Consider the following 14,463-nt stretch of genomic DNA (forward strand, 5'->3'; position numbering starts at 1 on the left):
CTGTTGTAGCTTCATGTTAGTTGACCAAAAACATTTAGCGGGGGCCGTTTAAAGGTGGTGTAATACGGTCGGTGTATTTCTTCGTAGGATGACAGGTATCTCCCGAAGGGGTTGAGAGATTGATCTTAGATCAGCTGGTTGATTGATAATCCTCAGCGGATCACTTTCGCATATGGCTTTGCCATGAAACTCTTTTACGGGTTAGTCGACGTCGAGTCGTCCAGTTGGGGAAAGGAATTTGGGAAATATAGAATATATGTGCTACGTCTGGCTCTACTAGTTACCCGTGCGGCTGAAGAATATCCGATTTCAGCGTTGCTTTCTCTCTACACAGCAATAACAATCTGACATCAAATATTCTGACAAGGGTGAGCTAGGCGATTTCTCCAAAACGCACAAGGCGCAAAAGCCAAAGCCACCCTGGCCTATGTATATGATACGCCTGTTGGAATGCCAAGTCCTGTCTTTATCCCCCTCTTTCCATTACCCGCGAGATCTTCGCGCTAATCTGAACATGCTTCATTGTGTTGATGAGGATCAACGGAGATGCAAATTCAGGGAAAGGTATACTGTGGAATTTGGAGTAGATTGGCGGGCGGAGGCTGACAAGGCTTGTTCGCAACCACCACTGTACTCTGTTGGGACCTCAAGATAGATAAGCCGTCTGCAGTAATGACACGATACACACTAAAACATCGATTGCCAGTCCCGGCAGCTCATAGGAGCACGTTCCACCATACCTACCTAGGTAGGTAGGTGTACCTACCGCAGGGTGGAGATATTGACGGGTTGGCCGTCCCAACGAAGCACCTCTATGGAGGGGGTATACCCTGGACGAATAGATGGTGGGGCACAAACCCGAATCATTGAATTGCCCCTCTGCTGTGGAAGAAATCACACTACATCGCAATCGGCCACCAGTACTTGCTTCCGTAGGTGTGTGCCCACGTAAAGGAGGTATCATATTTCAGCTACGGATATAAATAAATCCACGCGAAAAGTAAAAAAAAAAAACAAAAAAAAAACAAGAAGAAGCAAAGTGTATGGCAAAAAAACTACAAAAAAACTAAGCAGCAACCTAGATACTCATTGGAGGGAAACATAATCGAAACTTTGCCTTGGATGTCAATTTTGATAGCAATTTCGTCCGCATCACAGCTTGGTCTTCGCAATTTAATTCCTATACAGGCAGTCTATACTAATATTCTAGAATGTAACATGCGTGGGGCCTGAACCGTGATTTTCATGACAGGGTCCGTTCCATAAGGGAACAAGCGACAGGGTCTCCTCCCTGGAACAATTCCCCTGGACGTAGCGAGCACCTTCATGGGTAAGATAACTTTAGTGTAGAGAGAGCCCCTGGCGCCTCCATGCGCCTCCTGTCCGTTCCTGACAGATATGCGCCGCCTGTCCACCGCCACTGCTAAAGATTTACAAGATACCCCTCCTTACCCTGTGCTATCCTACGGGGATCCCGACGACCAAATATCTTCCAGAGACTCCTTGGCTTGTCAAATCTTAAAGCTGCTGTCTTTGTCGCTCTGATAGCAGCAACTGGTAACTTTTACGGCAGCCATCCCATTTCTCATATCTTTAAGGAGCGATTGATTGTTGCTCTCAATATGGTTGCAGACATGTGAGTGCATGCATGAGCTTTACATGTCGACCACGCATCCGAATCCTGCGAGCCTCGAAGCTGACTGGGAACTCTAGCAACATCGACGTACTCATCATCGGTGCAGGCCCAACGGGCTTGGGCGCTGCCAAGCGTCTGCATCACCTTGTGAGCAAGCACAACCCAAGGTCCCAGCCGTGATGCACAAATCAACTAACCCTGTCTTGTAGAATGGCCCATCATGGTTGATTTTGGACTCCAGCGAAAAGGCTGGTGGTCTTGCTTCCACTGATGTTACTCCGGAAGGCTTTGTAAGAAATCCCCCCCTTATGCAGTCCGGCATCCTCCTGACAGGTTCAAGACGACCAGCTAACATAGCCGTAGCTCTACGATGTGGGAGGCCATGTGATTTTCTCTCACTACAAGTACTTCGATGACTGTCTTGACGAGGCCCTCCCCAAGGAGGACGACTGGTTCACTCACCAGCGCATCTCGTACGTGCGGTACAAGAACCTGTGGGTTCCTTACCCCTTCCAGAACAACATCTCGATGTTGCCCAAGGAGGACCAGGTCAAGTGCATAGATGGTATGATTGACGCAGCCCTCGAGGTGCGCGTTGCCAACACCAAGCCTAAGGACTTTGACGAGTGGATCATGCGCATGACTGGCGAGGGTGTGGCCGACATTTTCATGCGTCCATACAACTACAAGGTCTGGGCTGTGCCGACGACCAAGGTAAGTAAACATATACATACACGGCTTCCCTTTCACCTCGGGGGATCCAATTTCGAATTTCAACAGCATGCTTACATGTGATTCAAACTTTCAGATGCAATGTCAATGGCTCGGTGAGCGGGTGGCCGCACCAGATGTCAAGTTGGTGACCAAGAATGTTATTCTCGGCAAGGTCGCGGGCAACTGGGGTCCCAACGCCACTTTCCGCTTCCCAGCTAGGGATGGCACAGGAGGCATCTGGATTGCTGTGGCTGACACGCTGCCCGATGAGAAGAAGCGCTTCGGCAAGAAGGGCGAGGTTAGCAAAGTTGACGCTGAGAACAAGGTCGTCACGATGGCCGACGGTACCACCATCGGTTATGGCAAGCTGATATCAACCATGCCCGTTGACCACCTCGTCGAGAAGATGGACCGTCAAGACCTCGTGTCGCTTTCACAAGGTCTATTCTACTCGTCGACTCACGTGATTGGAATTGGACTCCGGGGTGAGCGTCCTGAGCGTATCGGCGACAAGTGCTGGCTCTACTTCCCCGAGGACAATTGCCCATTCTATAGGGCGACTGTCTTTTCGAACTACTCGCCGTACAACCAACCCGATGCCGAAAAGAAGCTGCCGACCATGCAACTGGGAGACGGCTCCAAGCCTTCGTCGAGCGAGGTCAAGGGAGGCCCATACTGGTCTATCATGCTTGAGGTGTCCCAGTCAACCATGAAGCCCGTTGACGAGGAGAACCTTTTGAGGGACTGCATACAGGGTCTTGTCAACACGGACATGATCAAGGCCGACGACGAGATTGTATCAACGTACCATCGCAAGTTTGATCACGGATACCCCACGCCGACACTAGAGAGAGAAGGTGTGCTCAAGGAGTTACTCCCGAAGCTGCAGGACATGGATATCTACTCCCGCGGACGTTTCGGCAGCTGGAGGTACGAGGTCGGCAACCAGGACCACTCATTCATGCTTGGTGTCGAGGCTGCGGACCACATAGTTACGGGCGCTGTGGAGCTCACCCTCAACTACCCAGACTTTGTCAACAGCCGTCAAAATAACGAAAGGAGGCTTGCGCAGCAAGGCTTCCGCCCCGAGGCCAATGGTGTGCCACTTAGATAAGAGCAATCACCCTCGTCTTTTCCGAGGCTTTCGTTGCAAGTATATAGTTGATTTGGGGGGTCCATACAGGGTCGATAGATGTAGCTTTTGTCTACCAAGCATAGACATAAATCTGACAGAACCAGAAGAGTACTGTTGCCGCGTTCGGTGAAACCAGTCGCGCCTTTTTTTTTCTCGTTATCATCTCCCTCTTCCCCCAAGGCGAAGCATACATAAGGCGCCAAAGCTAGTGCTTCCTGATACGAGCACTAACATCTAGCAAGATACCTACCGTACCTACCTACATAGGTAACTACCTAAGTATAGTAGTACATAACTACCTACCTAGGTACCTAGGTACCTAGGTATTCGGCCCATTCAAAAGAAACTCAAGGCTCCTATTATTTAAAACAGTTGGGTAGCTGCGCGGGCTACAATGCGAAACCACACCCTTGATGTATAGATGCCAAGGCGGGGCAAACATGGAGGGACAGGTTAATCTGTCCTGTTTCTGCTTCAACTCATCGTTCCACGGAGAGTCTTTGACTGTTTCGTACAAAATTACTAGCAGCAGGTGCTTGCTCGGTTTAGCCGATATGCCAACTACAGTGAAACAACGGGAGCTACAGACGCAATCATGTTGATTGAATTGAGTATCGTTTTTCCTCTCTTCTTTTTGTGCTAATATTTCAAAGACTTTTTTTTTTTAGAAGTGTTGCCGATTGATGTTCTTCTCTTTGTTGAATCCTGGACAAATCATATTTACTTGGTTCCTCGCTTTGCGATTCAATCGCATACAATAACAAGCTTAATCGCCAGGCACAGAACTCAATGCTGTGACTATATCGTCTGCGTAAGGTAGTCATAGGTACACGCTTGCAGATACCAAAAAAAGACACAACCTGAAAGTGCTTGCGTCTTCGGCTTGGTTTCCGACCACTGAGGGATGGAGAAATTGGGCATACCGGTAGATACGGAATAAGATCCTCCAAGCATCCATGCCCTACCCTACCTGCCTTAGTAGCTTAGGTACAACATCAACCATGTAGACCAATGGTGTCCGCGAAGAAATTCCTAGCTTTGTAGTGGTGGAGGCATAAACAGGGTTATGATCAGTCGATATTTTTAACGTAGATTCCATTCCCGGAAGAGAACGGCAGGAAATCATGGCTGATTGGCTGCGCAGAAGGCGGTGCCCCGGTTTTTCCTTGCCCGTCCAAGTTTATTCGACCTTGCCCATGCTTCCCTTCCCTCTTATTCCCACGGTCAAAGCATGGCCTCGTTAAGAAATGAAGATTCGTAGATCTGGGCCAAAGGCAAGAGTTCTGAGCAGTCAGATTCTTAACGAGCGGCACCAGGGCCGGAGTCCTCGGACTGCACTTTGTAATAGTAACAAGAACTTAGGCACATGCAAGCTAAAACCCAGAAGAAATTCATCGACGGGAATAGCCGGTCCCCCGTTTCCCCGCCGTCGTTCCTCACCTCGCAAGTCTATTTCACTACTACGTTGACGCCGTCACCGCCCAGGGTTTCAACGTCGAATGATTCAAGCGCTACGCTGCACAGCCTTGGTCAATCATTTGGTTAGCGACACATTATCCAGTTCTCATTGCCACGACACCGGTCCTGAAAAACACGCCTCGACCCTGAAGTGGTACAAGTGAAAGGTCTTCCTCAGAGTCTACCGCAAAGCACCTTGCCGGCTACAAGGGCGACCCGAAACGGCTGCCGACCAGGCAGAGCCGCCCGCCTTCACCTTGATTCTGCTTACGAGCCCACCCACGACCCGCACCTATAACTAGTTCTAGCAGTTTACAGACCCAGTTCGGTTGGGTGCGTACCTGGTAGCGCAGTTGGCAGGATAGCTCCGAGCAGTGATCGACGCACGCAGGCCACCAATTCTCCGACGGTACTCGATACGACCCCATCCGACAAACCATCCTCTCGAACAAACAAACAGCCACAGAGTAGACGGCTGCCGCTGCTGCCGCCGCTAAACTCCCATTGATGGGCCCGAACATGTCTCTCACTAAGGTCGTAACACAGATTGTCGATCTCGAAGCTGCTTGAAGGGACTTACCAAGTACATTCTGAAGTGGGGAATAAAAGAAAAAAAAAAGTCAAGCTCGCTCTAGGTCGGCGTCTTCTCCTCTCACTTCACGATGGAAGGCTCTCCCATCGCGCTGGACGAGTTTGAGCCGCCGGTGCGCATTATATATCGATTGAGACAGATCTCGGGCTACATCTGGGATGAGGACAGTCCCATATATCACACCAGTTATGACACTTGGTGAGTGTTGGACAGGTTGGCAACGTAACATTTAGGGTCCGCGCTGTATGATTGTAATCCTAACCTCTCGAATTTCAGGCACGTCAGCGGAACTCGCTTCGTTCCTGCCCATGTCGCCTTCCAGTCGCCGACTGCGCACCACACACCTGTTTCGGCGTCTTCACCACCAATCACATCTTCCTCCCTATCGAGCGCGACTAGTCCTACCTCCTTTACAAAGCCGAGCCCCGTCCGTCCTCCTGGCTTGTCCGATACACACAGCAGCAACGGTCTGTTCCCCGTTCATTGCGAAAGCTGTAGCGAATGCTCTGCCGCCTCCACGTCACCTTCATCCCAGACACACGCAACCGAAGCTCCCCTAATCGAAGAGCCTGTCGTGGCTCGTGTATCTTTCCACGTCCTCCGTGAGGAAAGGGCCTTCCACATTGCGAAGAACTTGATTGCTGGCAGCGACCGGCATTGTGATCATATTGCGAAGCCTTTAGAACTCATCAGATTAGCAAGGCTGCCAGGTGACCGTGGCTCTGTCGCCGTGACCATATACAGTGATGCGGGCGAGAACTATTTACCGGAAGTCCTTGATCTGGGCCCGGCTTTTTTCAAAGCTCGGAAAGCAGGAGAAGGTCTTGAAATTATCAAGAGGTCAGATTTCAGGCTCGAAGACCCTATATCGTTACCTAACTTTCTCGATTTCGCGATTGGTGCGACCGAGTGCCTAGAACTGCTGCACCATGGACAAGGAATCATTCACGGGGAGATAAGGGGGGACGCGTTTCACTTTAATTTGGAAAGTAAAAAGGTCAAGCTCGCCTCCCTGGGTTCGGGTGTTAGGTCCTTCGAACGTGGGTTGACGAGCACCGGCTGGTCCGCATTGTCCAAAGAGACGGGTGCCAAAAACAAGCTTCTCTTCATAAGCCCAGAGCAGACAGGCAGGATGCCAGTCGAGCCAGACACACGAACCGACATATACTCGCTGGGCATCCTATTTTGGATGCTCCTGACGCAACAGCCCGTCTTCGTTGGCGCAACGCCCTTGGACGTAGTGCAGATGGTGCTCAACCGAAGAGTCGTCAACGTCTCCTCGGAGCGGATGGATATTCCCGAAGCCATTGGCCGTATCGTAGCCAAGTGCACTGAAAAGGATATTCATGACCGCTACTCCTCCGCCAGCGGGCTACGTTATGATCTAGAGAAAGTGAAGCAGTTCCTCATAGATGGCAACTGGCTGGCACTCAAGGAGTGGCAGGTTGCGGAGAGAGATGTATCATCATTTTTCCTGCTCCCGCCAATAATGGTCGGCAGGGAAGAAGAAAGGAAGCGACTGGGCAAGATCATAGAGCGTGCGGCTAAGGGCCATGCGTTGAACTTGAGAGCCAACCCTAACAGATTTTCCGACGGTTCGAACTTGTCCAACGAGTTTCCCGATGGTGCCACTATTTACGCCGAGATTTCCAGCGATGGAGCGAGCTCCGCAGACGGCAACACCACGAGGCATAGTGGGTCTTTCACAAATACACTTTCAACGGACCTCAGGTTCAGGAATTTTTGCCAGCCAAGCCAGAGTTATGACGGGAACCCCCTCTTCTCCCCGGACACGCTGCCCTCAGCCAACCCTAGCTTCTATAGCGCACGTGCGTCGACAAGGCCCTGGGATAGGCACCAGTCCGTCTCGTTCGACACTAGAAGTCTCGCAGATACTGTAGTCAGTGCCGAGAGGGACCTCTCATATCGGCACAGCAGTGCCATCGACTCTGTCAGCCTTGGACGACAGTTGGGTTCTGCAAAGCTTCGACGTAGAGGACACTGCGAAATCGTCTTAATCGAGGGTGCCGGCGGTCTTGGAAAAAGCTGCCTGTTGGAAGCCGTCTGGCCCGAGATGAGGCGTAAAGGATACGCCGCCAAGGCCAAATTTGATACCGCGAGGAAGGAACCCTTCGGGCCTCTCCTCAAGCTTCTGTCTTCGCTCTTCAGGCAAGTCTGGGGAGGAGAGAGTGACACCACCACGCCGCTCCACCAGGCTCTGAAGCAACAAGTGTTTCCCACATGGAAGTCCCTACATAAACTGCTCGACCTTCCCGAATTTCTCCTCGGTACCGTCGAGCCTGTCATGCTGCGAACTATCCCAATCGTCAACGGTGCCCCGATCCCAGCTCACGGGAAGCTCGTGTCTCGTGCTGGTCCCAAACGTCGTGGCTCATCACCGGGGTCTTCTAGTTCCTCGGCAAGGAATGTCCGCCCCTCGACGCAAAGCTCACACGACTTTTTACGTGCTGGTACTTCAACAAAGTCGATTAGGCTGATGAACTCGTATCTCGATATTCTCAGGACCTTTACACACTACAAGTTTATTTGTTTCTGTCTGGAAGACCTACACTTTGCCGACGATGAGTCCATGGATCTGATATCGCAGGTCATCTCTGCGCGGCTAAACATGTTGATCCTCATTACGTACCGACCTGAAGAGATGACCGCGGCCAAGATGCAAAAGATTCTGACGCCGCCAGATCTCGAAGATCCTATAAAATCAACCGGGCTGACGATCACAAGAATCCCGCTCTCGCCACTTGTCGAGGACGACATAGCCAAATATGTTGCGGCCACGCTGCGCCGTCCACCCGAGGAGATCTCACCTCTTGTGTTGGTCATTCAATCGAAAACAGCGGGTAATCCCCTCTATATGAGAGAGATGCTTAGTGCATGCCACCGCAAAAAGTGTGTATGGCACGATTATCGAGAAAACAAATGGAAGTTTGACCTTGACCGCCTCTTCAAAGAGTTTGAGGGGGAGCAAAACTATGACGTTCTCAACACAGATTTCATCACTCGGCGACTTGACGAGCTTCCAGCGGCATCACGAGCTATTCTCTCGTGGGCCGCACTCCTCGGGACGAGTTTCTCGTTTGAGTTCATATGCCACTTGCTGAGCGGCGAGTTTGATGACGATGGCAAGGATTGGCATAGTGGCCACAAGCCAACAGGTTATTCTCAAGATGAGGCAGTTGCAGGTCTCGAGTCTGCTGTCCAGGCTTACATCGTGGTTCAAGGTGATCGAGATGACCGCTTCCGCTTTGCGCATGATCGTTACATCCAAGCCGCAGCCAAGATAAACTCATGCGATACCCGCAAGATGCATTTCATTGTCGCCCAGACTCTTATGAAATATTGCGCAAGGGATAATCATACCAAGGAGAACACAGCGTCACACATCTGCGAAGCTCTGGGGATCATCAGAGCACAAGTCAAGGACAGGATGGCTTATCGCTCGCTTTTGTACGAGTGCGCCGAGGTGTCCACAGCCAGGGGCGCAAGGCCTACTGCTGCCAAATACTTCAGCGGTGCAGTGGCGCTGTTGCAGACGGATCCCTGGAACGAAACAAATGAGGATGTGTCCTATGACGAGACGATGCGACTGTACCTGGCAGCAGCCGAATGCTACCTCTTTATGGGACAGCTGCAGCTTGCCAGTGGGGTTCTTGACACTATATTCGACTGTGCAACATCTGCCTTCGACAAGGCTCCCGCTTGGGTACTCCGGTCTCGTGTGTATGCCCAGAGTGGGAACTCGACAAAGGCCCTTGCATGTCTAAAGGATTGCCTACGCACCATGGGCGTTGACTGTAGGGAGGACCGGACGGTTGAGCAATGTGATGAGGAGTTTGAGAGGCTGTCGGCTAAAATCCAGAGCATGGATTTCAACGACGTCCTGCAGCCTCGGGCAACGCATGATGAGGCGAGGGCCGACTCGATTGGTGCAGTGCTGGCAGAAGCGATCAGTGCGGCTTGGTGGAGTGACTGGCTTTGCTTCTACCAACTATCTCTTTACATGCTCGAGATGCATCTCACCACGGGCGCGATACCTCAATCCCCCATGGCCTTCGTCCAAGTCTCCATGATAGCCCTCGCGCGGTTCAATAGGCTCGTCCTTGCCAGGGACCTGGGTGAGTACGCCTTCGCGCTTCTCAACTCTACACGCGATAGCTTCTCAATGGCTCGGGGCTACATGATACAAGCCAGCTTTGTGGGACACGTGGTTCAGTCCGTTGGCTTGACTGCGGAACAACTGGAATCCTCCCTGAATTATGCCGCGTCCGCTGGAGATCGTATCTCGGCGATCCTTGGGTTTGGTCTGTATGCCCAAGTCAGGTTCTTTGCCAGTGAGCACTGTATCGACCTCGAGAGCATCTGCAACTACAGCTGCGAGGAGATACCAAACTGGCAGCTTGATTCGCGCGGAGGCACTATGCTCATCGCTGTGAGGCAGGTGAGCAGAGCACTCCAGGGGAAGACGCGGGTAAGGGAAGCCTTGGACGTCCTGTCGGATGACCAACATCAAGCTCCTGCCTACAAGATATGGCTCGAACAGGCCATGGAAAACACCAATCGAGGCTTGATCTTTTACGAGTCACTTGAAATGGCACCCTTGTTTCTCTATGGGCACTATGAGCGGGCCGCAGAGGTGGGGAAGTTTTGCGTCGAAAACTCTGCGCTGATCTGGTCCGCCAGGAACACGCGGTTTGCCATGCTCTTCTACGGCCTGGCCATCGCCGGACTGGTCTTGCGTCAGCGACAAGATCCTCGTACCGGCCAGCGGACAGCTCCAGATAGCACCGATGTCCAAGACACGATCCGAGAGCTCGAGAAACTTCACAAGCAAATTGTGGACTGGCAGGTGCTGGACAAAGTCAGCTACTACTGTTGGTCCAAGCTTCTCGAGGCCCAAATTGCCGAGCTGACCAATGCGCACGGCGTGGCCCTGCAACGATACGAGGAGGCATTGGACCACGCCGCGGAACATGATTTTGTTTTTGAAGAGGCGCTGGGAAATTATCTCATGGCGGGCACCTTTATCAGGCTGTCGGCGAGGCGATCTGCATGGGCAGCTCTGAGAGACGCACTGTCTTCTTATAGGCAGATGGGAGCTGCCGGTGTTGCCGAGTACATTGAGTCGGAGCACAGCCTCCTTATGCGTGGGCCTACTGTCAACCCCCGGCTCGTCAACGCCGGAACGCAGACAGACGGTGACGCAGAAGCACAAAGTAAACACTACAACGTCCTTGGGGATGATGGCGCCGCGCAGCAACTCACGGAACGAGGCGTGGCCATGACGGATGCCAGCAACGATAAAGTCGGCGCCTGGAGGAAGTCGATGACCACCGTTGAGTTGGACAGCGGCCTGCCATCGTTGGACGTCGTCGACTTGCACGCCATATTGCAGTCGTCACAAATCATATCGTCAGTGCTTAATGTTGACGAGCTTCTCAAGACCATGTGTGACGTCATATTGAGTACCTGCGGTACCTCAGCTACACTGGCTGCTATGGTTGTTCAGGAACAAGGCGCAGATGTCCCAAGAGCCGACGCAGCACCCGAGTGGTGTGTGGCGGCAAGCGGTAACCCAGAGAAGGGGGCCGAGGCACACAGCCCGCGAATTCCTCTCACAAATGCGTCCGTCGTCGCCGAGAACGTGGTATTGTATACTACACGGTTCCGCGAGGCTGTCTTCGTTCCCAACATCTTGACCGACGATAGGTTCAGCAATGTGAGCGCCACCTGGTTGCACCGCAACCCGGCCGGGAAGGCTGTTATCGCAATGCCAATTTGTCACGGCGACAAGCCCTTGCTGGGCGTTTTGTACATTGAGGGTACGCCAAACTCGCTCTCACATCGGTACAGGGATGTGCTTCAGCTTCTTGTCAACCAGGTGGGCATCAGCTACTCGAACGCGCTCACCATGAAAGCAGTCGAGAAGGTCTCTGCCGAGAACGTGTCAATGGTCCAGATGCAGAAACAGGCCCTCGAGCACGCAATCGAGGCCGAGAAGAAGGCAAAAGATGCTGAAGCGAAGGCTAGGCAAAATGTCAAGCTTGCCGAGGAGGCGGCCAAGGCCAAGTCTATCTTCCTCGCCAACGTCTCGCATGAGTTGCGAACACCCCTCAACGGCGTCATTGGAAACTCGGAGCTTTTGCGCGATAGCCTCTCCAACAAGGAGCAGCTTGAGATGGCCGACAGCATCCGCGTCTCAGCCGATCTCCTCCTGACGGTCATCAACGACATTCTTGACTTTTCCAGGATGGAAGCCGACAAGATGAAGCTATACATTATTGCCTTCAACCCCGAGGAGATGGTGCGCGAAGTCGTCCGCGCTGTATCATATAGCAATCAGGAAAAGACGAGAAGGAACAATGTGCAGATAATTAAGGAGATAAACCTGCCTCAGCTTCTCATCTATGGGGACCCCATCCGCCTTCACCAGGTGCTCGGCAACCTCATCGGCAACAGCCTCAAGTTCACCGATCGCGGCTCAATCACGATAGGGGCGCGGGTCGACTCGGAAACCGAAGACAGTGCCACGCTGTCGTTCTGGGTCAAGGATACTGGGATTGGAATTCCACCGGCGCAACTGGCCAAACTCTTCCAGCCGTTCAGCCAGGCGGACCCCAGCACAGCGCGCAAGTACGGTGGCAGCGGTCTTGGTTTGAGCATCTGCAAGTCTCTAGTTGAGACCATGATGAAGGGCAAGATCACTCTCGATAGCGCAGATGGCGTCGGGACAACCGCCATGTTCACCGTCAAATTCGACAAGGCAAGACCGGAGATCAAGGCAGGCGAGGCCCAGCAGATTAAACAAATGGTGACATCCCCAGAGACGGCACAGATGCGAGCAGAACTGCAGCATCATCACCGCCATCAACACTATCACCAATATTACCACGAGGAGAACCTGGAAGCTGCGAGGGCAATGCCTAGTGTAGTAGACCTTTCGCAGATTCCCCGAGAGATGATCCGCATCTGCATCGCCGAAGACAACGCCATCAACTCTCGCATCGCTATCCAATATGCCCATCGACTGGGCTACATAACGGTGGATGCGTACGAAAACGGGCAGCTGGCGGTCGAGGCACTACGCAAGAAGGCTGCCGAGGGTGTACCTTATCATATTTGCCTGATGGACGTGCAGATGCCAGTCCTCGATGGCTACTCTGCTTCGAAACTCATCCGAGAGGATCCCGTCGAGGAGGTGCGCAGCATTCTCATCATAGCGATGACTGCGTCGGCCGTTGCTGGAGACCGAGAGAGGTGTTTGGCCGCGGGCATGAACGACTACCTGGCTAAGCCGGTGCGCTCCGACGTTTTACGGAAAAAACTAGACGCTTACGTCGTTGGTGTCAACGTATGTATCTTGTTTATTTCATCTGTTCAATCATGACCATCACTTTGAACCGCTCTTACTGACCATGACAATACTCTTACTCTAGCCTACAGAGCATGCCAGCGAACAGGCATCTTCGTCGTCGACAAGCCCAAGTGCACCCACCTTCCCGCGGTACGAGTCTAACGGGGCAGCATCTGACCCCCCGTCGAGGGAGAGTACATCGGCCAGAGTCTCACCTCGACCGAGCAGCGTGGAAAACTTTGCCTCACCAATGCCCGGATTTCGTTCGCCTGGCAGCGATGCACCGCGGTTAGCTGAGAGCAGCATCGCTTCAGAGTCTAACGGAAACTCGGCCAGGCGACAGCCGCGGAAGCTGACCAAAAACCGGGGAGGCGCAGAGACATCCAAGGTCGACAGCAACGTCATGGTGGTTGAGAAGACGCCCAAAGTTCTACAAAAGAAGAACGCGCCTTATCGTGCCGGCTCCACCGACGCGCAACATTATGAAAACCAGTCATCACTGGGCTCAGGGAGGCTGGACGGCAACAGCAGGAGCCACAGCATTGCGTCTTTGAGTTCTGGCGGCAGCAGGGAGAAAATCGGCACCTACCCTGCTGACCATTGATAAACCGGATGACTATCTATATAAGGAGGAGTAATGGTCGGGGGAAATTCAAACACACCAGCTTCACGAGTGCGACACATACACAGATCACCGACTTATAACAGACATGTCGGCCTGAGGCCTTTTCGTCTTTGATAGACACACACACACACACACATATATATATATATATATATATATATATATATATATATATATATATACCCCTTCTTAACCATCCCCATTTTACACCATATGCCTGCTTTACCTGCACAAGATGTCCTGTTTTTGTTTCATTGTTTTTATTTTTACCGTTGCCTTGTACATTCATTCATGAAAAAAACTCACTTTGGGTGGTGTCAGGGCTAGCATGAGGACTCGGATCTGAATCTAGTGCACGCGAGGAATGCGAAACAATCTTGGCATTTTTGGATGCTTAAAACTACATGCTTGTATCCATATTACATATGTTTTTTATGGTTGACGACGCTGAAAGCCACCGCCACGGACTCGGTTCTACTTGATCGTGTCATCACACCCAGACAGACAGCCACCCCCGGCGTACTCCAATACTTTGGCCTGGTAGGTAAAAGCTGTGCAGCCGTTGGACAGAGTAGATTGGGCTGGGGGGGAGGGGTTTCTCCTCTCTGTCTCGTATTGAAATTTGGCAAACCTCGTGTGTGTTCCTTGGCGGGTCATGAAAAAAGGACGCGTCCGGTAACAGCGTGTGGTTCCCGGCTGTAAAAGGCCGCGGGTAACGGCCCACCCTTCCCAGAAACGCAAAACGACGACAACCAAAGGGTAAAAAGTTTGCTGATCAAATCCGATTCGCGGGATTTCTCGAGCTTCTATTGTTTTTCTTTGTCTGCTTCTACTAATATTACTGAAATCCAAAATAGACAAAAAAGATTTGCTGCTTGGTTCATGTTGGCTTGCTCGAGCGGGGAGGTTTGATTTAATTGCGATGGTTCGA

At 52.1% G+C, this 14,463-nt stretch overlaps 2 protein-coding genes across 2 annotated transcripts; both read left to right on the forward strand.

The window, feature by feature from the left end:
* Positions 1-1,231: 1,231 nt before the first annotated feature.
* MGG_06695 (UDP-galactopyranose mutase) lies at positions 1,232-3,650 on the forward strand. Its single transcript, XM_003709356.1, has 5 exons — positions 1,232-1,636; positions 1,714-1,783; positions 1,846-1,926; positions 2,000-2,350; positions 2,445-3,650. Exons 1-5 carry the CDS (start codon positions 1,623-1,625, stop codon positions 3,462-3,464), a joined length of 1,536 nt encoding a protein of 511 aa, XP_003709404.1. The 5' UTR covers positions 1,232-1,622; the 3' UTR covers positions 3,465-3,650.
* Positions 3,651-4,721: 1,071 nt separating this feature from the next.
* On the forward strand, positions 4,722-13,702 carry MGG_06696 (ethylene receptor). The gene is made up of 3 exons (XM_003709357.1): positions 4,722-5,733; positions 5,812-12,904; positions 12,990-13,702. The coding sequence occupies exons 1-3, from the start codon at positions 5,606-5,608 to the stop codon at positions 13,509-13,511; spliced, it is 7,743 nt and encodes a 2,580-aa protein (XP_003709405.1). The 5' UTR covers positions 4,722-5,605; the 3' UTR covers positions 13,512-13,702.
* Positions 13,703-14,463: the final 761 nt, after the last annotated feature.

This window comes from Pyricularia oryzae, chromosome 1, assembly GCF_000002495.2.
Source record: "Pyricularia oryzae 70-15 chromosome 1, whole genome shotgun sequence".
Lineage (NCBI taxonomy): Eukaryota > Fungi > Ascomycota > Sordariomycetes > Magnaporthales > Pyriculariaceae > Pyricularia > Pyricularia oryzae.

Bases quoted from the DNA above. Each gene is read 5' to 3' on its own strand.
- MGG_06695 (XM_003709356.1), top strand. The intron at 1,784-1,845 runs GTGAGCAAGCAC...CCTGTCTTGTAG, and splicing joins CCAAGCGTCTGCATCACCTT to AATGGCCCATCATGGTTGAT. The intron at 1,927-1,999 runs GTAAGAAATCCC...ACATAGCCGTAG, and splicing joins ATGTTACTCCGGAAGGCTTT to CTCTACGATGTGGGAGGCCA.
- MGG_06696 (XM_003709357.1), top strand. From the start codon at position 5,606: ATGGAAGGCTCTCCCATCGCGCTGGACGAGTTTGAGCCGCCGGTGCGC. The intron at 5,734-5,811 runs GTGAGTGTTGGA...CTCGAATTTCAG, and splicing joins CACACCAGTTATGACACTTG to GCACGTCAGCGGAACTCGCT. The intron at 12,905-12,989 runs GTATGTATCTTG...CTCTTACTCTAG, and splicing joins CTTACGTCGTTGGTGTCAAC to CCTACAGAGCATGCCAGCGA.